General features: G+C 57.6%; 1 protein-coding gene across 6 annotated transcripts in view; it reads right to left on the bottom strand.

The window, feature by feature from the left end:
* LOC114021407 (translation initiation factor IF-2) overlaps positions 1 to 23,735 on the bottom strand; it is a 35,883-nt gene extending 12,148 nt beyond the window's left edge. The window contains exons 1-7 of one of the 6 annotated variants that reach the window (XM_037891664.2): positions 23,479 to 23,735; positions 15,988 to 16,104; positions 14,898 to 14,984; positions 9,472 to 9,558; positions 5,544 to 5,666; positions 2,427 to 2,561; positions 447 to 566 (exon numbers count right to left, since the gene is read on the bottom strand). In XM_037891664.2, the coding sequence (XP_037747592.1) occupies positions 447 to 566; positions 2,427 to 2,561; positions 5,544 to 5,666; positions 9,472 to 9,558; positions 14,898 to 14,984; positions 15,988 to 16,104; positions 23,479 to 23,574 (765 nt within the window). In that variant the 5' untranslated portion in view covers positions 23,575 to 23,735. Of the gene's footprint in view, positions 1 to 446; positions 567 to 2,414; positions 2,562 to 5,543; positions 5,667 to 9,471; positions 9,559 to 14,897; positions 14,985 to 15,987; positions 16,105 to 23,478 lie in introns of all 6 variants that reach the window. The other 5 variants (XM_037891663.2, XM_037891665.2, XM_037891666.2 and 2 more) reach the window with 5 other exon arrangements.
* Positions 23,736 to 24,428: the final 693 nt, after the last annotated feature.

Genomic DNA, 24,428 nt, shown 5'->3' with positions numbered 1-24,428 from the left:
GTTCATGCACCTCCATCCGGGGAACCCAGTGCCCCTGGAACTGGGACTGAAGCCAAGGGGATCCAGAAAAGACAGCATTTCTTAGCACTGCACCTAAAGGAGACTCTCCATCATAAGCTGGTTCTAGGTCGTGTTTACGTGCCCCGAATCAGCCCTCCAGCCCCTGTTCCAGCTGTCTCGCTGGCAGAGGGGACCACAATGCAGCTTGTGCTCTCAGGAGGGACAGCAGGGATGGCCAATAGGAAGCCCCCTGGTAAAATGCAGCCTAGGGCCAATGGAGGCTACAGGTCCCAGCCTGCAATGCTCCGGCGCGATCTGTGCAGCCGTAGCTTAGCTCCGTCGGCTGAGTCCTGTAGCTCCTGGGGAGTTCCCAGCCCTCAGTCTGAGTGACGCTGAGTCCGAGAATCACCCGGCTGGTCTCTGCCTCTCCCCTCCCTGCCTCTTACCTTGAGGGACTCTAGAGGGCTGTAGCAGCCCGAGCAGGGCAGCCGGGGTCGCTTGGGTTTTAGTGTGCGCGGCTGAGTTCCTTCAACCGCCCTCCTGCCTCGCCCTGGTAGAGCAGGCCCCTGTGCGAGGAGAGAGTCGGCATGGGGCCTCGTTCTCGCTGCATCGGGCCCCGCTGCCAGTGAGAAGCGCAGACGGGGCACATCTCGCCCCTGGGCTGGCCTAGCCACACTGAGCTCCCAGCTTCCCGGGGGGGCGTCATGCGCTGCCGAGGGAGACTCACTAACGCCAGTGCTGAGACCGCAGAACAGAAGGGAGCTGTGGGTTGGGAGTGCTGCAGGGAGGTGACGGGCTGTAACGCACCATGGGCGGCAGGTATCCATGGGCAGGGCGGCTAAGCCTCCCCTGTTCTGCCCCAAGGCTCTGCCTCCCTCCCTCTTTCCCCTGAAGCTGGTGGGGGCTCAGCTTCAGCCAGTGGCCTGGAGCTCAGGTCCGCCAGCAGCCAGGGCCTGGGGCCGCCCTGGGAAGCTCGGGCCAGCCTGGGGGTCAGGCCAGCGGCCCCGGGGCAGCACTTGGCCATCCCGGAGGTCAGGCCAGTGGCTTGGCCCAGTGCTCGGGCCAGCGGCTCAGCCCAGGGATCGGGCCAACAGCTCAGCCCGGTGATGGGGAGGGCTGGCACGGCTCGGGCGGGCTGGCCAGCAGCTCAGGGCGGGGCAGGGCTTGGGGCTCCTCTGGCTCCGGGGGGGGTCTGGGGGCTCCAGTAGCAGGGGGTGCTCAGGGCTCCTCCGGACACAGGGAGGGTGCAGGTGGAAGGGGTGGGGCCAGCAGGTTAGCCTCCCCGAAACGGGGTTTCACCCGCCCATGTAACGCACTAATGAAAACCCGCAGCAGGCAGGGGTACAGGGACCTTGCAAGCCCTGGTTAGTACAGGTGCAGAGGCAGGGGCTGGCTGGTGATCAGCAATGGAGCCTCTGGCATCTAAGGGCGTGTCTACCCAGCAGCTAAATACCCATGGCTGGCCCGTGCCAGCCGACTCGGGCTTGTAGGACTCGGGCTGCAGGGCTGTTTCACTGCTGTGTAGACGTCTGGGCGGGTTCCCGAGCTTGGGCTGTAGCCTGAGCCCAGATGTCCACACAGCAATGAAACAGGCCAAGCCCCGCGAGCCCAAGTCAGCTGGCATGGGCCAGCCGCAGGTGTTTCTTTGCTGTGTAGACACACCCTAAGCTGAGCATGACCTCTGCAGTGTGTAGTGCCCTTCCTTCCATACCTCCCTTTCCCCTCAGTAACGCCCTTCCCCTCTCCCTGAGCATGGGCGCTGGCTGCCCCGGCCTCCCAAGGACAACCAATACATCAGCTCCCCCGGGCCCTCTCGCTCAGGCCGTGGAGTTTCAGTGCTTGTTAGCCGGGCCGTGGGTAAATGACAATTCTTTTAGAAAATTCATGACAGCGTAAGAGGCAAAATATTGAATTCCCCCGAGTTTGCACACAATGAATTTCGCAACTAAATTCAGAGAGACAAGGTGGGGGAGGTGATATCTTTTCCTGGAACAATTTCTGTCAGTGAGAGAAAGGAGCTTTCCACCTTAAACAGAGCTCGCGCAACAGAAGTTGGTCCAGAAAAGACACCACTTCACTCACCTTGTCTCTCTAATACCCGGGTCCAGCACGGCTACAACAGCTGAATTAAATCAGTCTCAAGGCTGGAGTGAAGTTCACAAGTAACTTTGGTCAGTTTTGAGTCGCCTTACTAGTAAAACTAATTCCAGCCTTGAAATTGACTAGCTAAGAGAACTGTTTGTATTAAGGACTCTGTGGTAGACATTTTCTTTAAAAAAAAATATTGGAAAGATCACTGTCTGGGGGCATGGCCACGATTTCTGGGCCCTCCGTGACATGGTGATTTGCACAGGGCCCCGCTCATTAATTAACATGAAGCTCACAGCTTCCACCCTCCTCTCCTCTTACTGTACCTGGAGGCTCACATTGGAGGGTGAAGCAAGAAGAGTCATATAGCCGTAGTTGTAAGGTGAGTGCCCTAGAGGATTCGATCTGGATCTGGGTCGCGGTTGCGGACGTCTCTCAGCTTCCCTCCTGGTTCTCACTTCTGAATCCTGGACCTGCAGAAGGACAGCGTTAGGGCCACACTGCAGTGTGATCTCCGGGTAGCGGGGGGCCCATGGGACAGCACAGGTCTGGGTGGGGCGGTGAGCTCTGCTTCGGGCAGCAGGCCCCCCGCTGAGTTCATTTCAGGCTGCAGAAGTGTCCCACTGGCAGGAACTCGGTAGCACAGAGCTCGGGCCCCATCGCGGGATGGCTAAGGGCTGAGTTTGCCATTAAATCTCCACTGATGCCTGAATGGGGCTTTCCCTTCCCTGTGCTGACACTCCAGACCTCTCAGCAGCGTGCCAGGAGCTGAGAGCAGTGATGGAGACACCTCTCCCCTCTGCTCTGGGAGCTCGCCTGGGACCTCAACATCAGCTCCAGCTTCCCACAGTGTCCTGCAATGGTCCTTTACGTGGCTTCCCGGTGAGCTTTACTCTTGGCTAATACTGCCAGTGGGGCAGAGAGCAAACAGAAGGAAGTGGGGATGCTGTCTAACAGGTGGCCAGCAGACCAAGGTCCAATGAAGTGAGCTGTAGCTCACGAAAGCTTATGCTCAAATAAATTTGTTAGTCTCTAAGGTGCCACAAGTCCTCCTTTTCTCAAGGCAGCAGGCTAATTCATTCGCGTGTTAATTTAGTTCAAAGGTCACGGAAATGATATTGTCTTGACTTATCTGTAACCTGTCGAATGCTATCAGTTTACATTAGGTTTGACCCTAGATCAAAGGCTGTATTAGCATTTAGATGAGAATGTACTTGGTGTGTCAACTTTCTGAAAAACCAGTGAATGTTACTTGTATGGCTTTCTCGTATCTATTTTTATTATAATGTGATAATTTCCTTATGTATATCATTAACCAAATTACTCCTCAAAGGAATCTTTTGAACGCTGAGGAAGGGTTTAAGGACTTTAACAAGCAAATGCTAATGTCAAAGCAAGTGGTCACTGATGTGGCGACCTGAGGTCATGGACTCCATCTGCGTCCTTCATCAAAGGAAGCGCCCATGTGGGTGAAAAGCCAGCTTGTCTTCTGTGAGCAGGATCTATAAATACTGATTCAAGGGCATGATCCGGCATCTCTGGACAAATGGATTCTGATAGAGGGAATCCTGAGTGATTGGACAGAGGTCCCCAAAAACCAATTTGGGTAACCCTGAGAGACTTAAGGTGAACTAGCAGAGATCTCCTCTATCATTTGGACTTACAAACTCTGACTCAGCGGTTATGTATTTTACCTGCTTTACCCTCTCAGTAACTCTCGTTCCTTTTCTTAGCTAATAAATATTTAATTTACTAGAGAAATTAGCTACAGAATTGTCTTTGGTGTGAGATCCTGAGCATCCATTGACTGGGTGAGTGACTGGCCTTTGGGATCGGGACGGAAGTGACCTGATGCATGGTGATTTTTGGTTTATGTGACCTTTATCACTAAGTCCAGTTTGTCTGGGTGGTAAGGTTGGCTGGAGAGCCTAAAAGGGCCTGTCTATGGCTCCAAGGGAAGATTAATAGGGTGATCCAGGAGCCCATGTCGGTTACTGGCTTGGTGACTTCTAATTATAGAACACACCACCAGTTTGGGGTGTCTGCCCTGTCTTCTGACAGTCTGACCTGAGACTGGCACTCACAGCTGTGAGCCCCTCCAGACAGCGTGACAGAAGGGACAGGGACAGGGTCTGTGGAAGGACAGGATGGGGGCTGTCATGCATGACGGGAACATCGCAGCAGGAAGGGGGAACTCGGAGCTTGCAAGGCCTGCTGGAGATGGAGCTGGCTAGTGATCAGCTAAGAGCCTCCTGGCGCCTGAGACAAAGCGCTCCCTCTGCATCCTGGCCTGGCCTCAGTCAGGCTGCGCCATTAACTCGAGTCCGTCTCCCTGTCGCACGCCACGAAATATCGTGCTTGGTTTGCTCCATGGTGATGGAGCTGTGCCCTGTGCCCTTCCTGCCGAGCCACCGTTTCCCCTCAGTAACTCCCCGCCCCTCTCCCGGAGTGTGGGCTGGACAGCTGGGGTTCATCCCCCCTTTCTTAATCTGGTGCTCCCGGGGTCCAGCTTCTCCCCCACCAAGGGTTGCCAGGTGTCCGGTTTTCGACCGGAACGTCTGGTTGAAAAGGGAACCTGGCAGCATCCAGTCAGCACAGCAGAGCGGACGCTAAAGGTCTGGTTACCTGCAGAAACGGGCTGCTGCCACCCGGGGACGGGAAGAGCAGCGGCTGCTTCTGGAGCCTGGAGGAGCAGCTCTGCTTAGCAGCCTCTTCCCGCCCCGCCAGCCTGATGGAGAGAACTGGCTGCTCCAGGACCAGGCTCCAAAGTAGGTACCGGCGCTGTCCAGGGGGGCAGGGGAGTAACCTGTCTGGCCCCCACCCCGCTGTGCCCTGATTTCCCCTTCCCAGCCCCTTGCTCCAGGGACCCCGTGCCCCGATTGCCCCACCCCAGCCCCTCACTCCAGGGACCGACCCATCCGCCTCACTGTGCCCCGCTTCCCCCACCCCAGCCCCTCACTCCAGGGACCGACCCATCCGCCTCACTGTGCCCCGCTTGCCCCACCCCAGCCCCTCACTCCAGGGACCGACCCATCCGCCTCACTGTGCCCCGCTTGCCCCACCCCAGCCCCTCACTCCAGGGACCGACCCATCCACCTCACTGTGCCCCGATTGCCCCACCCCAGCCCCTCACTCCAGGGACCGACCCATCCGCCTCACTGTGCCCCGATTGCCCCACCCCAGCCCCTCACTCCAGGGACCAACCCCTGCCGTGCCCCGCTGTGCCCCAATTGGTCAAGCTCCGCGTCAGCTCCTCCCAACCCAGCTCTGCAGGCAGCAGGTGAGTCCCCGGGGGGTGGGGGAGCAACCGGCGGGGGTGGAGAGCAAGCGAGGGGGGGGAGACATGTGAGACAGGGGGCGGGGCCTCAGAGGAAGAGGCAGACGGGGTGGGGGCTTGGGGCAAGAGGCGGGGCGGGGCATTCGGTTTTCAGGGATCAGAAAGTTGGCAACCCTACCTCCACCTTGGCAGGCCTTAGAAAACTCACGTCCTTGCCTAGAGGAATCATGGAGCCTGGTCTCCAGGGTCTGGGTCGCCGCTGCTTCTCCACTTGTCTCCTGGCTCTCACTGGTGTATCTGGCTGCAGAGAGAGGACGGGAGCTGAGAGCCGGCTCTGGGCTCGGCGGCAGTATGCATTGCCTCAGCACCAGCGTCAGGACCTGCCTGGGCAGGCCGGGGCCAGGGCTGGGGGCCGTGGCCTGTGGAGGGCAGAGAGGTCCCTGGGCAGCTCAGAGTTGAAGGACGGTGAAGCTGGGTGAGCGATGCTGGACACACGCAGGTCAGTCCCCTCGAGGGGCAGCTGGGCTCTCTGCAGCCTGACCGGGGAAGGCCCTTCCCCGTGCTCCCGCTGACACCGGCTAGGAAGGGGCGGGCGGATCAAAGCACCCACGCAGCCAGTCAGTGTGCGGCAGGCTAGGGCGCTGTGAATTCACACTCCGGCGTGCCACACGCTGGCTCGCCGTGTGGACAAGCCCTGAGTCAAGGGGCAGATGCAGCTTCCCCCTGGTGATGAAGCCGCACTGGGGTTGTGACAATCTATCGCGCTGTCTCCCTGAGCCCTGCCGTGGCTTCTGGCCCTTGGCGCTCCGCACGCCGCACGGGCACCCACGGGAGAGCCCCCCGTGACAGTCGGGAGGAGGTGAGCACAGAGAGAAGGGCAAAGAGTGACACCCTAGAGAGCCCTGCAGAAGGAGAGGAGCCCGCAGCGCCCTGCAGGGGAATAGAGGGGGTGGGGACGAGCAGCACAGGTGGGAATGGGCAGGGCTGGATTAACGCAGGGGCTTTAGGGGCTACAACCCAGGGCCTCGGGCTAAGGGGGGCCCCACAAAAATAAATCCACAATTATATACAATTCAGTGGTCACCAACCCATCGATTGCGATCAGCTGGTCGATCCTGGAGCCTCTGCCAGTCGATCGCAATCTCCGGGCTGCTAAAAGTCCAGCGGCGCAGCAGGGCTCAGGCAGGCTGCCTGCATGCCGTGGCCCCATGCTGCTCCCAGAAGCAGCCGGCTACTGGCCTGTCTCTGCAGCCCCTGGCAGGTGGGGGAGGCTCCGCGCGCTGCCCCCACCCCCAACACCATCCCCACAGTTCCAGCCAATGGGAGCTCTGGGGGCCCCTCCCCCAGGGGCGCGCAGAGACATGCCAGAAGCCAGCCGCTTCCGGGAGCGACATGGGGCTATGGCAGGCAGCCGGCCTGCCTGTGTCCTGCTGCACCGCTGGCCACGAATTGCCTGTGGTAAGCGCCTCCTGGCCAGAGCCTGCACGTCTCACCCCCTCCCTCACGCCAACCCCCTGCCCCAGGTCAGAACCCCCTCCTGCACCCAAACTCCCTCCCAGAGCCCACACCCCCTCCTGCAGCCCAAGCCCCTGCCCCAGGTCAGAACCCCCTCCTGCACCCAAATACCCTCCCAGACCCCAGACCCCACACCCCCTCCTCCACCGCAACCCCCTGCCCCAGGTCAGAACCCCCTCCTGCACCCAAACTCCCTCCCAGAGCCCACACCCCCTCCTGCACCCCAACCCCCTGCCCCAGGTCAGAACCCCCTCCTGCACCCAAACTCCCTCCCAGACCCCAGACCCCCTCCTGCAGCCCAACCCCCTGCCCCAGGTCAGAACCCTCTCCTGCACCCAAACTCCCTCCCAGAGCCCACACCCCCTCCTCCACCGCAACCCCCTGCCCCAGGTCAGAACCCCCTCCTGCACCCAAACTCCCTCCCAGAGCCCACACCCCCTCCTGCACCCCAACCCCCTGCCCCAGGTCAGAACCCCCTCCTGCACCCAAATACCCTCCCAGACCCCAGACCCCCTCCTGCAGCCCAACCCCCTGCCCCAGGTCAGAACCCTCTCCTGCACCCAAACTCCCTCCCAGAGCCCACACCCCCTCCTCCACCGCAACCCCCTGCCCCAGGTCAGAACCCCCTCCTGCACCCAAACTCCCTCCCAGAGCCCACACCCCCTCCTCCACCCCAACCCCCTGCCCCAGGTCAGAACCCCCTCCTGCACCCAAATACCCTCCCAGACCCCACACCCCCTCCTCCACCCCAACCCCCTGCCCCAGGTCAGAACCCCCTCCTGCACCCAAACTCCCTCCCAGAGCCCACACCCCCTCCTGCAGCCCAACCCCCTGCCCCACGTCAGAACCCCCTCCTGCACCCAAACTCCCTCCCAGAGCCCACACCCCCTCCTGCACCCCAACCCCCTGCCCCAGGTCAGAACCCCCTCCTGCACCCAAATACCCTCCCAGACCCCAGACCCCCTCCTGCAGCCCAACCCCCTGCCCCAGGTCAGAACCCCCTCCTGCACCCAAATACCCTCCCAGACCCCAGACCCCCTCCTGCAGCCCAACCCCCTGCCCCAGGTCAGAACCCTCTCCTGCACCCAAACTCCCTCCCAGAGCCCACACCCCCTCCTCCACCGCAACCCCCTGCCCCAGGTCAGAACCCCCTCCTGCACCCAAATACCCTCCCAGACCCCAGACCCCCTCCTGCAGCCCAACCCCCTGCCCCAGGTCAGAACCCTCTCCTGCACCCAAACTCCCTCCCAGACCCCACACCCCCTCCTCCACCGCAACCCCCTGCCCCAGGTCAGAACCCCCTCCTGCACCCAAACTCCCTCCCAGAGCCCACACCCCCTCCTCCACCCCAACCCCCTGCCCCAGGTCAGAACCCCCTCCTGCACCCAAATACCCTCCCAGACCCCACACCCCCTCCTCCACCCCAACCCCCTGCCCCAGGTCAGAACCCCCTCCTGCACCCAAACTCCCTCCCAGACCCCACACCCCCTCCTCCACCCCAACCCCCTGCCCCAGGTCAGAACCCCCTCCTGCACCCAAAGTCCCTCCCAGAGCCCACACCCCCTCCTGCAGCCCAACCCCCTGCCCCACGTCAGAACCCCCTCCTGCACCCAAACTCCCTCCCAGAGCCCACACCCCCTCCTACAGCCCAACCCCCTGCCCCACGTCAGAACCCCCTCCTGCACCCAAACTCCCTCCCAGAGCCCACACCCCCTCCTGCAGCCCAACCCCCTGCCTCAGGTCAGAACCCCCTCCTGCACCCAAATACCCTCCCAGAGCCCACACCCCCTCCTCCACCCCAACCCCCTGCCCCAGCCTGGAGCTCCCTCCAGCACCCAAACTCCCTCCCAGAAAGAAACTAATATAACAGTGGTTCTAAGGTAAGCAGTAGGCTATTTTGAATTAACTTAACTATATTCTACATGTTTTCAGACTGAAATGTAACCACAGAATGGCTTTATGTTAATTAAAAGGCAAGTTTAGTATAGCATTAATAGCCTTGATGCCAAAATTGTGATCATTTTGTTTTAAATTAGGAAAAAGACTTGTATATAGGGAACTCACAAAATCTAATAGCCCCAGGCCCACAGGAGAGTTAATCCGGCCCTGGGAATGGGGGATTACAGTCAAGCCTTTCCACCTTAACTCTGACCTTGGGACACTGAACTATGCAGTCCCCTTGTTCTCCGTGTAAATTGTGTTTTGTACGGAAATGCTGCAATTACAACAACAATCCCAGCCCGCAAACACCCAACATCTGCTTGGCCCTTCCTCGAGATGGTCTGGGAAGGGCTGGCTGGGTTGCTGAGCTGGACAGTGGAGATTGACCATTGCTGGCTGATTCTTCTGTCTTGCACCCCAGGTTCAGGCAGATTCCCCAGCTCAATCTCCTGCTCTGACGGCACCAGGATGCAGTCTGGGCCGTTCCCAGTTAGATCTCTGTGTTTTATTACACGATTGTTAATCTGCAGCAGTGCTTCCCCATCCTCATCTGCCTTCCCTGGCCCAGCTGCTGTCTCTTACTAACCAATCTCTGGTACAGAACCTCTGGGGCCCATGTCTCTCTGGTGCCACCGTTGTTCCCTGCTCACCTTGGTCAGAGGAGAATAGCAGCCAGGACAGGGTTTGGAAGGTGGGGGTGTGAGTTTTCTGTCCTCCCTCCTCACTCGCAGCAGATCCTGTGGGTGGAGAGAATTCGGCAGTTAGCGCCACGTCTCGTTGCCAGAGTCTGCATTTTGCACCAGCTCACTGCCCAGTCTCAGGAAACGCTCAGAGCAGGATCAGCTCCGTAGGGGCAGGGCTGGGGTGCATTCGCTGAGCTGGCTGGGCGCCCGAGGCTGGCATTGGCACCGCGGGGAGGTGGCAGAGCAGAAGGAAGAGCACAGGGTAACAGACGGTAGAAATGGAGAGCATGTAGTCCATCCCCAGACACCAAGGCAGGGGTATTCTCTGCAGTCCCTGGCACCTGTCTGAGTTACGGCAGCATGCCCGGGCTGCCCCATGGCCCACACGCCACCTGCAATCTTGCCGTGCTGCATACTGAGGCTCTGCCTCTGTGCGTCTCCTAGGCCAGGCCTTGCAAGGGCGTCCTCAGAAGGCAGCGTTATGGCTGTCTCCCACAGGGCCTGCCTGGGGAAATCCTTCCCTGGGTGCACAGGGGCTAGGAGGGCCCCTTTATCGCACCGCACGGCGAGGCTCTCACCTCCGCTCTGTACGCTAGGGGCCTGTTGATCTTGGCCAGGTGACGTGTCCGTGTCACTAGCTTTGGGGATTTTAATTTTATTTTCAAGTGTGGAGTTTGGGTTTCTGCTTTTTGGAAGAAATCCTCCCCAGCAGTGACAAAGAACAGGAGAAGGGGCGTGGAGTTCTCGGCCCTCTGGCCACCCACCCAGACCAAGATATTTGTAGAGGGAGGTCCGGGGAGAAGACCCTGTTCTAGGTCCCTGCTAGGGAACAGGAAATCTGTCTACCCACACCGCGGTGCTCACAGGCCTGACGCACACCGTGAGACATCAGGATAGTGGCTGGTTGGCTCGGTGGTTATGGAGCTTGGAGCTCTCTTGCTCCCCTTCCTTCTGAGACACCGTTTTCCCTCAGTAACTCCCCTCCCCTCACCCCAGAGCATGGGCTGGGGTGCTGGGGATGTGACATCGCCTCTTTCTCTTGCGCTCACGCCTTGCAGCCTCACCACTTCCTTGCTTTCATAAATATAAAGGGAAAGGTAAACACCTTTAAAATCCCTCCTGGCCAGAGGAAAAACCCTTTCACCTGTAAAGGGTTAAGAAGCTAGGATAACCTCGCTGGCACCTGACCACAATGACCAATGAGGAGACAAGATACTTTCAAAGCTGGAGCGTGGGGAGAAACAAAGGCTCTAGGTCTGGGTGATGCTTTTGCCGGGAACAGAACAGGAATGGAGTCTTAGAACTTAGTAAGTAATCTAGCTAGATATGTGTTAGACTCTGTTTTGTTTAAATGGCTGATAAAATAAGCTGTGCTGAATGGAATGGATATTCCTGTTTTTGAGTCTTTTTGTAACTTAAGGTTTTGCCTAGAGGGATTCTCTATGTTTTGAATCTAATTACCCTGTAAGGTATTTACCATCCTGATTTTACAGAGGTGATTCTTTTACTTTTTCTTCTATTAAAATTCTTCTTTTAAGAACCTGATTGCTTTTTCATTGTTCTTAAGATCCAGGGGTTTGGGTCTGTGTTCACCTATGCAAATTGGTGAGGATTTTTATCAAACCTTCCCCAGGAAAGGGGGTGTAGGGTTTGGGAAGATTTTGGAGGGAAAGACGTTTCCAAGCGGGCTCTTTCCCTGTTATTTATTTGTTAGACGCTTGGTGGTGGCAGCAATAAAGTCCAAAGGTAAAAGGTAAAATAGTTTGTACCCTGGGGAAGTTTTAACCTAAGCTGGTAAGAATAAGCTTAGGGGGCTTTCATGCAGGTCCCCACATCTGTACCCTGGAGTTCAGAGTGGGGAAGGAACCTTGACGTGGTGGCAGAGCGGTGGGATTAACTTGAAATCATTTTGAGATCAGTTTGAGATTTTTTTGAACAAGAAGCACAGATTTTAAAAAGGGAATTTTTTTTTCCCTTTGGGCTGCTGGAAAGCAGGTTTTCAGCTGAAAGCAGTCCGAGTTTTTTTTGTCTCTGCTTGGGGGCCAGAGCTGTCTTTTGTGAGCTGGAGTTTTCTCTACCTAAAGGCAGGGTAGTTAACCTCCTGCAGGGAAATTCACAAGTCTTCACAGACCTGAAGAAGTTTGTTTTTTTACCTAAGAGCAACTAGAGGGGTTTTCTGCCTATTTGCCTGGAGACAAAGGTGTTAGGTTGTTTTTTTTTGTTTTTTTTTAAGATTTTTCTGTAGGCTGACAATCAGTTTCACAGAACATAGGTATCTGATTACAGCACACCAAAATTTTACAAGCCAAGTTTTTTGTTTGTTTTATTTCTAACTCTCGGGTGTAAAGTTAGTTAAAAACAGAGAGGCAAACATGACAGAGCCCAAAACAGAAACAGCCAAAGAGGCTGCCCACAGGAGAGCTATGGAGGCAAAGGAAAAAGAATGGAAGCATACACTGGAGATGGAGAAGGCAAAGGCTCAGCAGAATATACCAACAAACCCTAGCAATCCTTCTCCAGGTACCGCTTCACATCCCAGGAAGTTCCCCACCTACAAGGCAGGCGATGATACTGAGGCCTTCTTAGAAAACTTTGAAAGGGCCTGCCTTGGGTACAGCATCTCTACAGACCAATACATGGTAGAGCTGAGGCCGCAGCTCAGTGGACCCTTAGCTGAGGTGGCGGCTGAAATGCCTAAGGACCACATGAACCAGTATGAATTGCTTAAAACCAAGGCGAGAGTCAGAACGGGGCTAACACCCGAGCATTCCCGTCGGCAGTTCAGAGCCCTAAGGTGGAAACCAGACGTGTCATTTACCCAACATGCCTACCACATTGTGAAACATTGGGAAGCCTGGATATCAGGAGCAAGTGTTAAATTCCCAGAAGAGTTGCCCTTCCTAATGCAAATGGAGCAGTTCTTAGAGGGTGTTCCTGAGGAAATAGAAAGATACATCCTAGGTGGGAAGCCCACAACTGTAATCGAGGCAGGAGAGATTGGAGCCAAATGGGTGGAGGTGGCAGAAAAGAAAAAAACTGGTCGCAGTTGGAGCAGAGACCAGAAGGGACAGCCTCAGACCACACCCTAGTACCGGGGGCAGCCCAAGGCCCCAACTACCCCACAAGGAACCCTCCAGCCACCTTATCGTCCCGCCCCACTGTTCTCCAGCAACCCACCTCGCCCCAGTGACCCGTCAGCTGGACAATGTTTTAAATGTAACGAGCCGGGGCATGTAAAGGCTAACTGCCCCAAGAACCCCAACAGATTACAGTTCATTGCACAGGAATCACACCAGAGGTCCTCAGGCCCAGATGCCTCCCAGATACCCTTGGAGCGGAGGGAAACTGTGAGTGTGTGTGGGAAGAAGGTCATCGCATGGAGGGACACCGGAGCACAAGTGTCAGCTATCCATGCTTCCTTAGTGGACCCCAATTTAATCAACCCAGAGATCCAAGTGACGATTCAACCCTTCAAGTCCAACTCTTTCAATTTGCCTACAGCCAAGTTGCCTGTCCAGTACAAGGGCTGGTCAGGAACGTGGACGTTTGCAGTCTAGGATGATTATCCCATCCCCATGCTGTTGGGGGAAGACTTGACCAATCATGTGAAGCAGGCCAAGAGGGTGGGAATGGTCACCCGCAGCCAGGCTAAACCAGCCGTCACGCCTAGCTCTGTTCCGGAAACTTCTACCAGGACCCGGTCAGAGGTGATGGACCCGGACCCCAGGCCTATGTCTGCAACAGCAGTAGTGGATCCAGTCCCAGAGACCCAGACAGAGCCAGAACCGGAACCGGCGGAACAACCAGCACCAGACCTGTTACCAGCAGTGAATCCAGTACTTGCAACCCCAACACCAAGGGCCCCACCGAGCCTGAACCGGCAGCAGCCCATAACCCTACACAAGAGGCTCAGCCGGAGCCTGAACCCCAACATAGTGCACCAGCGGAGAGCGGTTCACAGTCAACGGAAGCAGCCCCATCCCCTACTTTGCTTCCAGAGGGACCAAGCGTAGGTCCACAATCCAATGAGGAACTGATGTCTCCAGCATCAAGGGAACAGTTCAAGACCGAACAGGAAGCAGATGAAAGCCTCCAGAGAGTTTGGACGGCGGCACAGAGCAACCCACCGCCTCTCAGCTCTTCTAATCGATCCAGGTTTGTTGCAGAAAGAGGACTTTTATACAAGGAAACTCTTTCTGGTGGACACCAGGAAGACTGGCATCCTCAGAGATGGTTGGTAGTTCCAACTAAGTACCGGGCCAAGCTCTTGAGCTTAGCCCACGATCACCCTAGTGGCCATGCTGGGGTGAACAGGACCAAAGACCGTTTGGGGAGGTCATTCCACTGGGAGGGAATGGGCAAGGATGTTTCTACCTATGTCCGGTCTTGTGAAGTATGCCAAAAAGTGGGAAAACCCCAAGACCAGGTCAAAGCCCCTCTCCAGCCACTCCCCATCATTGAGGTTCCACTTCAGTGAGTAGCTGTGGATATTCTGGGTCCTTTTCTGAAAAAGACACCCGAGGAAAGCAGGACATGCTGACTTTCATGTAGTTTGCCACCCGATGGTCGGAAGCAGTAGCTCTAAGCAACACCAGGGCTAAAAGTGTGTGCTGGGCACTAGCAGACATTTTTGCCAAGGTAGGTTGGCCCTCCGACATCCTCACAGATGCAGGAACAAATTTCCTGGCAGGAACTGTGGAAAGCCTTTGGGAAGCTCATGGGGTAAATCACTTGGTTCCCACCCCTTACCATCATCAAACAAATGACCCGGTGGAGAAATGTAATGGGACTATGGGGGCTATGATACGTAAATTCGTAAATGAGCACTCCAATGATTGGGATCTACTGTTGCAGCGGTTGCTCTTTGCCTACAGAGCTGTACCACATCCCAGTTTAGGGGAAGTTTTAACCTAAGCTGGTAAAAATAAGCTTAGGGGGTTTTCATGGAGGTCCCCACATCTGTACCTAGAGTTCAGAGTGGGAAAAGAACCTTGACACTTGCTTAGAGGAAACATGAAGGCTGGTCTCCAGGTAGGTCTGTGTCTGAATGGCTTTATGTTAATGAAAAGGCAAGTTGAGTCCAGCATTAATAGCCTCAATGCCATAACTGTGATCATTTTGTTTTAAATTAGGAAAAAGACTTGTATACAGGGGCCCCACAAAATCTAATAGCCCCGGGCCCACAGGAGAGTTAATCCAGCCCTGGGAATGGGGGATTACAGTCAAGCCTTTCCACTTTAACTCTGACCTTGGGACACTGAACTATGCAGTCCCCTCGTTCTCCATGTAAATTGTGTTTTGTACGGCCCAGCTGCTGTCTCTTATTAACCCATCTCTGGTACAGAACCTCTGGGGCCCATATCTCTCTGGTGCCACCGTTGTTCCCTGCTCACCTTCCTCAGAGGAGAATAGCAGCCAGGACAGGGTTTGGAAGGTGAGGGTGTGCGTTTTCTGTCCTCTCTCCTCACTCGCAGCGGATCCTGTGGGTGGAGAGAATTCGGCAGTTAGGGCCACGTCTTGTTGCCAGAGTCTGCATTTTGCACCAGCTCCCTGCCCAGTCTCAGGAAACGCTCAGAGCAGGATCAGCTCCGTAGGGGCAGGGCTGGGGTGCATTCGCTGAGCTGGCTGGGCGCCCGAGGCTGGCATTGGCACAGCAGGGAGGTGGCAGAGCAGAAGGAAGAGCACAGGGTAACAGACGGTAGGAATGGAGAGCATGTAGTCCATCCCCAGACACCAAGGCAGGGTTATTCTCTGCAGTCCCTGGCACCTGTCTGAGTTACGGCAGCATGCCCGGGCTGCCCCATGGCCCACACGCCACCTGCAATCTTGCCGTGCTGCATACTGAGGCTCTGCCTCTGTGCGTCTCCTAGGCCAGGCCTTGCAAGGGCGTCCTCAGAAGGCAGCGTTATGGCTGTCTCCCACAGGGCCTGCCTGGGGAAATCCTTCCCTGGGTGCACAGGGGCTAGGAGGGCCCCTTTATCGCACCGCACGGCGAGGCTCTCACCTCCACTCTGTACGCTAGGGGCCTGTTGATCTTGGCCAGGTGACGTGTCCGTGTCACTAGCTTTGGGGATTTTAATTTTATTTTCAAGTGTGGAGTTTGGGTTTCTGCTTTTCGGAAGAAATCCTCCCCAGCAGTGACAAAGAACAGGAGAAGGGGCGTGGAGTTCTCGGCCCTCTGGCCACCCACCCAGACCAAGATATTTGTAGAGGGAGGTCTGGGGAGAAGACCCTGTTCTAGCTCCCTGCTAAGGGACAGGAAATCTGTCTACCCACACCGCGATGCCCCCAGGCCTGCCGCACACCGTGAGATATCAGGATAGTGGCTGGTTGTGGTTATGGAGCATGGAGCTCTCTCGCTCCCCTTCCTTTTGAGACACCGTTTCCCCTCAGTAACTCCCCTCCCCTCTCCCAGAGCATGGGCTGGGGTGCTGGGCATGTGACATCGCCTCTTTCTCTTGCGCTCACGCCTTGCAGCCTCACCACTTCCTTGCTTAGAGCAACCATGAAGCCTGGTCTCCAGGTAGGTTTGGGTCTGGGTCTGGGTCTGGGTCGCCGCTGCTTCTCCACTTGTCTCCTGGCTCTCACTGGTGTATCTGGCTGCAGAGAGAGGACGGGAGCTGAGAGCCGGCGGCAGTATGCATTGCCTCAGCACCAGCGTCAGGACCTGCCTGGGCAGGCCGGGGCCAGGGCTGGGGTCCGTGGCCTGTGGAGGGCAGAGAGGTCCCTGGGCAGCTCAGAGTTGAAGGACGGTGAAGCTGGGTGAGCGATGCTGGACGCACGCAGGTCAGTCCCCTCGAGGGGCAGCTGGGCTCTCTGCAGCCTGACCGGGGAAGGCCCTTCCCCGTGCTCCCGCTGACACCGGCTAGGAAGGGGCGGGCGGATCAAAGCACCCACGCAGCCAGTCAGTGTGCGGCAGACTAGGGCGCTGTGAATTCACACTCCGGCGTGCCACACGCTGGCTCGCCGTGTGGACAAGCCCTGAGTCAAGGGGCAGATGCAGCTTCCCCCTGGTGATGCAGCCGCACTGGGGTTGTGACAATCTATCGCGCTGTCTCCCTGAGCCCTGCTGTGGCTTCTGGCCCTTGGCGCTCCACACGCCGCACGGGCATCCATGGGAGAGCCCCCCGCGACAGTCGGGAGGAGGCGAGCACAGAGAGAAGGGCAAAGAGTGACACCCTAGAGAGCCCTGCAGAAGGAGAGGAGCCCGCAGCGCCCTGCAGGGGAATAGAGGGGGTGGGGACGAGCAGCACAGGTGGGAATGGGGGATTAGAGTAAGGTCTTTCCACCTTAACTCTGACCTCGGGTCACTGAACTTTGCGGCCCCCTTGTTCATAGAATCACAGACCTATTAGGGTTGGAAGGGAGCTCAGGAGGTCATCTAGTCCAACCCCCTGCTCAAAGCAGGACCAATCCCCAATATTTTCCCCATATCCCTAAATGGCCCCCTCAAGGATTGAACTCACAACCCTGAGTTTAGCAGGCCAAAGCTCAAACCACTGAGCTATCCCTTCCCCCAATTTACATGTTCTCCATGTAAATTGTGTTTTGTATGGAAACACTGTAAGTACAACAACAATCCCAGCCCGCAAACACCCAACATCCAATGGGCCCTTCCTATGCAGTGTGGGCCGTTCCCAGTTAGATCCCTGTGTTTTATTCCACAATTATTAACCTGCAGCTGTGGCTTCCCCATCCTCATCTGCCTTCCCTGGCCCAGCTGCTGTCTCTTACTAACCCATCTCTGGTGCAGAACCTCTGGGGCCCATGTCTCCTGGTGCCACCGTTGTTCCCTGCTCTCCTTGCTCACAGGAGAATAGCAGCCGGGAGAGGGTTTGGAAGATGGGGGCGGGGGGTTATTGTCAGTGGTAAGCTGGAGCCGGTTCGCTAGAACCGGTTGTTAAATTTAGAAGCCGTTTTAGCACCGGTTGTTCCGCGAGGGGAAAAATTTGGTGGATGCAGAGCCCCCACCGGCAGCTCCCCGCCCCACCCCCAGCCCCAGCTCACCTCCGCCCCGCCTCCTCCCCTGAACGCACCGCCCGGCCCCGCTTCTCCGCCCCCCCAGGCTTCCCGGGAATCAGCCATTCGCGCTGGAAGCCGGGGGGCTGAGAAGCAGGCGGCAGCTTCGGGCTCAGGCCCAGGAAGGCGGAGCCGAGGTGAGCTGGGGCGGGGGGGTGCGAGGAGGGCCGCTTGCCCGCAGCAGGTAACTGGCGGGGGGGAGGGGGGCGCAGGGGAACCGCTCCCCGCCCCAGCTCCCCTCCGCCACCCTCGGCCTGAGCGGGAAACCACCGCCTGCTTCTCAGCCCTCCCCGGCTTCCCGCCGAACAGCTGATTCGCGGGAAGCTGGCGGGGGTGGGGAGGGCGCCGAGAAGCAGAGCGGGGCGGGGCGTTCAGGGGAGGAGGCGGAGCAGAGGTGAGGTGGGCTGGGGCCGGGCACGGGGTGGGGAGCTGCCACCAATTCTCCCCGTGGGTGCTCCAGCCCCGGACCACCCAGGGAGTCGGCACCTAAGGTGCCACTTTTGATGTGATCAGTGGGGGAGCGGCCGCTCCCCCTGCTCCCCCCTAGCTACTCTCCTCCGCCCCTAGGAGCCAGAGGGACCTGCCGGATGCTTCCTGGGAGCTGCCCCAGGTAAGCACCGCCGGGACTCCCCACCTCGCCCCCCCTGGCAGGTGCCTCTGGCTCTTAGGGGCGGGGTGGGCACCGACTACGGTGGCCCACGAGACCCTCCTGCCCGGTTCTGGGGGCAGTCAAGGGACAGGGGAGTGGGGTGGATGGGGCAGAGGTCCTGGGGGGGGCCGTCAAGTAACACGGGGGGGTTGGATGGGGCAGAAGTCCCGGGGGGCGGGGGTGGGCAACGACCCCCTCATGGGGTGAGGAGGGAACCCGTTGTTAAGACTTTGGCAGCTCATCACTGGTTATTGTCCTCCCTCCTCACTCGCAGCAGATCCTGTGGGTGGAGAGAATTCGGCAGTTAGGGCCACGTCTCGTTGCCAGAGTCTGCGTTTTGCACCAGCTCCCTGCCCAGTCTCAGGAAACGCTCAGAGCAGGATCAGCTCCGTAGGGGCAGGGCTGGGGTGCATTCGCTGAGCTGGCTGGGCGCCCGAGGCTGGCATTGGCACAGCGGTGAGGTGGCAGAGCAGGAGGAGAGCACAGGGTAACAGACGGTGGGAATGGAGAGCATGTAGTCTGTCCCCAGACACCAAGCCAGGGGTATTCTCTGCAGTGCTTTGTCCAGTCCCCTTTTAAATAGCAACCAGCCCCCCTTAGGGGATGAGTGCGCAGTCTGAGAGCCCTCACTGCTAGAGACCTTTCCTCCTGCTCCGCCAGGATCTACCTCTGTCCACTTTTCTCTCTTTACTCCAGGCTACTCCAGGCTACCCTTGGCCCACTCCATGAGTCCTCTCCCTGCTTGATGTTCTCCCCTCGAAATGGCCACATACGATTAGTCCCCCTTTGATGTCACCTAGACAAGCTAGCCCCGTATGACACTTAACGCTCTCTCGGTGTGGGGGAGGGGAAAGGACTACGTGGCCTCCTGAGGGCTCGTCTAGCCCTACCTTTCTATGAGTCTGTGACATATTTTGTCATTTTCATCGTTCCTCATAAACCCGTCCCTGCAGCCCCTCAAGCCCTTCTCTGGCTTTTCCCTGAATTCTTCCCAGTTTGGTGAGGTCCTTTTGGACCTAAGGGACCCAGAACTGGACTCAGTACCCCTGAGGCACTCTCACCAGCGCTGTACTGACATCGCCTCATTGCTGTATGACACAATGCATCAGTGGACGCAACTCCTAGCCCACATCCTCTATGGTGGCCATCTGACAAGGCAGACCCATAGCCCAGCTGCTCTGCCCTAGTCTCCCCCCTAGGTCTCTGGCTACGGCTGTTTCTCCAGTCTTTCCCGCTATGTTTTGGGTTGTCACACCCCCCATGTCTTCACTTCCACTTTTCCAGGCTGAATTCCATTGTGTTATTTCTTGCCCTTGTTTTGAATTTCTCTCAGCAACTTTCTGTCATTTCTCTCTCCTCATTAGTGTTTGCGACTCCTTCCAATTTAGTGTCCCGTGGCAATGCCGTGAACGGACTGGTCACACACCTTTCCAGGGCACTCAGCTGGCTCTTCAGTCAGACTGGACCTAACCCCGAACCCTGCCATGCCCACGAGATGCCTCTCCAACCCTTAGTACACCCGCCCTATGTCGTTACCCTCGATATATGGCCTGCTCAGCTGATTTTCTGTCTATCAGATGCGTTACAGAAACTCGGAGAGAATTCATTCGACGCATTCCCTTCGTTCACTAGCGATGGATTTGATCTAGCGCAGCAATCATCAGCCTACGTTGCTATGGCTTCTTCAGAAACCCCTCTGGTTCCACTGCCCCCCCTAGATACCTGCTGTCAGGGTTTGCAAGGTCTGGGCTAAGCCCCAGCCACTGAGCCGTCAGCTTAGTGTGCCAGACCCCCCAGGGTCACACTTTCCCACCAGGGCAAGGCCACGCCGCCTCAGCACCTCCTGCAGGGGCCTTTGGGCTCCATCAGCTCCTGTTTCTCCCCATGGCTCTCCACCGCCAGTCCAACCGAGAGCAAAGCCCTGAGAGAGACTGTTCCTCAGCAGGGAGCAATGCAACCGGGGGCACCTGCAGTGAGGTCAGGCAGCCTTTTCCAAACAAGGTTGTTTTTATTAGTTCCCTGGCGCACAACTGAGGGGAAGGTAAATTCCAGACAGAGTCCATGTGGGTGGGAGCCAGAGCCCACAACCCGCCCTCTCCTCGGAGCCCGGTTCCCTCTTCTTGGCCCTCTGTGCCTGCTCTCGTAAGACACTGTCCCCTGCCCGCTCTCCAGCCAGGGCCGTGCGCTCCGCTTCCCCGCAGGGAGCTGGGGAGAGGTAACTGGCTCTAGGAGTTCACGTGGGTCATTGAGGCTTCCATTGTCTCTGTAGGGTTTTCCATTCTGCTCAGCTGAGTCCAGGCCAGCCAGCCCTAGAGGCCCTACGTCTCAGACCCCTAGCCCTGATCTCCCACGGCCCAGGGAGAGCAGTAACTCCTTCCCCTGCAGGACGCGACCATGCAAAGCGGCTAGTCCAGAGTCACACCGATAGTTCATAAAAACATTACAGCAAATTCCCACTCTGAGCTCCCTGCCTCGCTTTCCTCTCAGTGGCAGCGCAGTGTGGAGACCCAGACAGCAGCTGAGGATGGATGTGCATTAGCAGAGCTGGATGGGGAGACAGGGGGGTCACTAGCCAGCTGGCATGTGGCCCCGGCCTGGACTAGCAGGAGGGCTGCAGGTGAGGGCTGAGGTATGTGAGCTGTGGGTAGAACCTGGGAGTGTAAAAAGCCATTTGGGGAGTGGGAAAGAGGCTCCCTCAATCTCATTTTCCCCTCCCGCCGCTATCCGCCCTTCGCCAAGTCCCTGATGAAATGTTTGCCCATTGCACAAGCCCTGACCTGAGCAAGGGGGAGCTGGGATCTGCACAGTGCAGACCCCCGCAGTCACAAAAACATGTTTTCAGCAGGGCCTCCCCAGCTCAGCCAAGAGAGGGTGGGGAGGGGAAGGGGGCCATCAGCCAGGCAGCGGGTGAAGCACGTGGCTAACCCTTGATCGGGATGTTCTGTCCCACAGAGGCTGTCAGCTCCATCCCTCCCCACCCCTGCACACCCGCCCAGCTCCATCCCTCGAGGGCCTGACTTGGTGGGACCGGGCCGGCCAGGGACCAGTCTGCACCCGCACTCGACATGCCGCGGCGGCACAGCGGTAGGGTCGACACGACAATGACGGGAGGGGTTCTTCCCTCGCGGCAGGAAATCCACTGCTCTGAGAGCCGGGAGCGGGGTCAATGCACCAATTCTTCTGTCAGCCTGGTGCTGCCCACCTCGGGGCTGTCCCCTTAACTCGGCCATACGGGGCAGGGCCTGTTACACCGCTGTGAGCAATACCGTTCGGTCAAGCTGACTTTGTAGTGGAGACTAGCCCTAAAACCTGCTTCCAAGGCATGGGCAGCGAGTCCCTCCCCTCACAGGGCCGCCTGGACAGATAGGGACCATGTGGGTCTCTCCCAAGGCCCGTGGGCATTACGGTGGTTATTCGTTTAATCTGTGGTGCCTACAGCTCTGCCAGGCACTGCACAGAAAACTCCTAAGACACAGGCCCTGCCCCAAGGAGTGTCCCGTCTATGCCAAGGGCTCCCACACAAGGCCAGAATCCGTACAGCTCTCCCACCGTCAGTGAAGCTGGGCCGGTTTACACCAGCGGAGGATTTGGCCGGTCCTCTCATGGACATCCCTTTTCAGCTGTGCGCTTTCTCAGCTGGAATAGGCAGCAGCCTGTGACCCACACAAAGCCAGGAAGCCGCAAACCACTGCCCAAGAACCACTGAGCCGAGGTGGGGGGGGACGGGGACAGTGCCCAAGTGAGGGTGGAACAGTGTGAGGAGGGGAAGGGGGCAGGTCCGGGGGTCCTCGGGTGAGGCAGACAGGGCTCCTGCTGGGTCCCACGTTTCTCTTACAGTGCAGGGGGAGCACGCTCCCTCTTTGCAAGGGCTGCTCGTGGGAGTGACGCAAGCGAGGAGAAGGGCTTTGCGACCAGGCTGTGGGAGGACACTGGAAGGCCGGGGGAAGCATGGAGTGAGGGGTGAGAGAGGTCTCTGGAGGGCAGTGTCACTGGCTGACCGGACAAGACGGGGCAATTCCAGCCAAGACAAGGCCAGAGACACAGGCAGGGCTGTGTGGGGAGCAATGGGGCGACCATGGAAGAGACTCACGGCAAGGGGGGAGCTGCAGGAGTGGGAGGCTTTGGCCGCCACGTTTTGGGGGAGCTGGAAGGGGCAGGGGTAGCGTCTGAAGGTCTCCAAGAGGACGTGCCTTATTCTTTTCTTTTGTAATTTAAGCAGCTGAGCTGCTCCAATCAAATGCCTCCCAATGTCACCCCCTTCGTCCGTGCTTCTCCCCCCCAAGCTGACATCAGCTGCCCCATTCCTACTTTTACAAACGGCATTTTGCAGTGTGCTCCCTCACCATCCCAGATCCCAGCTTGCACTCAGACTGGGAGCTCAGCAGGAAAGTGATGGACACAACCATCGGACCCTAGAGGATGTTGTCTGCAGTGCTGGGGTAGCCGTGTGGGTCCCAGGCTCAGAGAGAGACAAGGTGGGGCAGGTAACGGCTTTTACTGGCCCAGCTTCTGCTGGTGAGAGACAAGCTTTCCAGCCACACTGAGAGCTGGTCTGCAGGTCTGCACCCAGAGCTCTGAGCGGCTCAAAAGCTTCTCTCTCACCGACAGAAGCTGGCCCAATAAGAGACATCACCTCGCCCACCTTTTCTCTCCGAAACCCTACAATAGAGAAGCAAATCACATAGTTAGTGACCAGGAAGGAGAAAGAGACACACACACACACACACACACACACACAACAGCACCAAACACACACATACACATACACAAACACACACACAACAGCACCAAACACACACATACACGCACGCACACACACACACACACAACAGCACCAAACACACACACACACGCACACGAACTGCCAGTGGAATTATGGTGGGAGGTGACGGACGGCTTGATTGCCTTCCTGTGATGCTTCAGGTACTGCCCATTGCCACAGGCAGGACACTGGAGCAGCTGGATTAATTGTCTGAGCTGGTACAGCAAACCCTGTGTTCCTGGGGGGTCAGCATAAAGTCCTTTGGTTCAGGGAGGTCACAGTGCCGGTGAGAAGCGAGTGCCCGCGGGCTCAGGCCTGGGAGCACGGCTGCCTCTCGCTGGTTCCGAAGACAACCAGCACTGCGATCCAGGCCGTGTCTCGCCGCACCCAGAACCTCTGCTTCTTTTGAATAATGTCAAACCCAAACCCTCTGCGGGTCGATGGGTGTGGTTCCTGGTCCCCCTCTTCCACTGTCCCCCCCACCCCCGTCTCATTGCTCAGGCCTGCCCCTCCTCCACACTCTAGAAACCTCTTTCTCTCCTACCGCATCTTCCAGCTCCCTCGCGTCCCCCAGGTCGGCCCCAGCCACCGCCACGAGGGCGAGCACAGCCACTAAACCCGCCAGCAGCCAGAGCCTCATCCTGCACCGGGCTTGGTCCGCCTGCAGCTGCAGCTTCTCCTACAGCCTCACAGACTGTCCTGCTGGAGGGCAATGAGCTGTCGCCAATCCCCGCATGGACCTTGACTGTTGGATCCTAGCTCCCAGCAGCCAGCTCCCAGGCAACCTGCCTAACAGCCTGGGCTCCTGCCTGTCATTACACAATTACCGTCCTGCTCCGGATAGGCCGCTGACTCATCCAGCCGGCTCCCCCGCTAAGGGAGAGCCATTCCTGTGAGCGAGCCAGGGCAGAGCAGACTGAACAAACAGCCCGTTTCGGGAGAGAGATGGAAACAGAGTCAGCAGCTCCCCCAGGGCAGGGTGCGTGCAGGGAGCTGGCGATGTGGGGAATGTGCAGCCCTTCACTTCAGCCGGAGCTGTCCGGAGCGGAGCTCTGGTAAATATTCCAAACCCGCGGGGCCAAAGTCCCGAGCCCTGGCACCTCCTGCGGGGCTGAAGCCCTGAGACCCCCCTCTCCACAGATGAATCCCAGAGCCCCGAGCTCCGCCACCCCACCGCAAAGCAGAAGCCCTGAGTTCCCTCCTCCAAGCCTAGCAGCTGAAGTCTGGAGCCCCCCAGCCCCACTGGACCCTGGAGTTTGTATAGTATTGGTGGGAGGGGGCTCTGGGAAATACTCTATGACAGAGGTTTTCAAACTTTTTTTTTCACTGGCCACTTGAAAATTGCTGAGGGTCTCAGCGGACCACTTCATGATCTTTCCAAATATTGTTTGTACCATGAGCTAACTATTGTAAAGCGCTTTGGATAAAAGCGCTACATAAAAAAAAATAACGTTTTTTTGTTCTACAAATAAAAACACACAACTCATATTTTAA

This window comes from Chelonia mydas, chromosome 2 (genome assembly GCF_015237465.2).
Source record: "Chelonia mydas isolate rCheMyd1 chromosome 2, rCheMyd1.pri.v2, whole genome shotgun sequence".
In the NCBI taxonomy this organism is placed as follows: domain Eukaryota; kingdom Metazoa; phylum Chordata; order Testudines; family Cheloniidae; genus Chelonia; species Chelonia mydas.
Note: the sequence above shows the minus strand (reverse complement) of the source record. Positions and strands in the feature narration are given on the sequence as shown.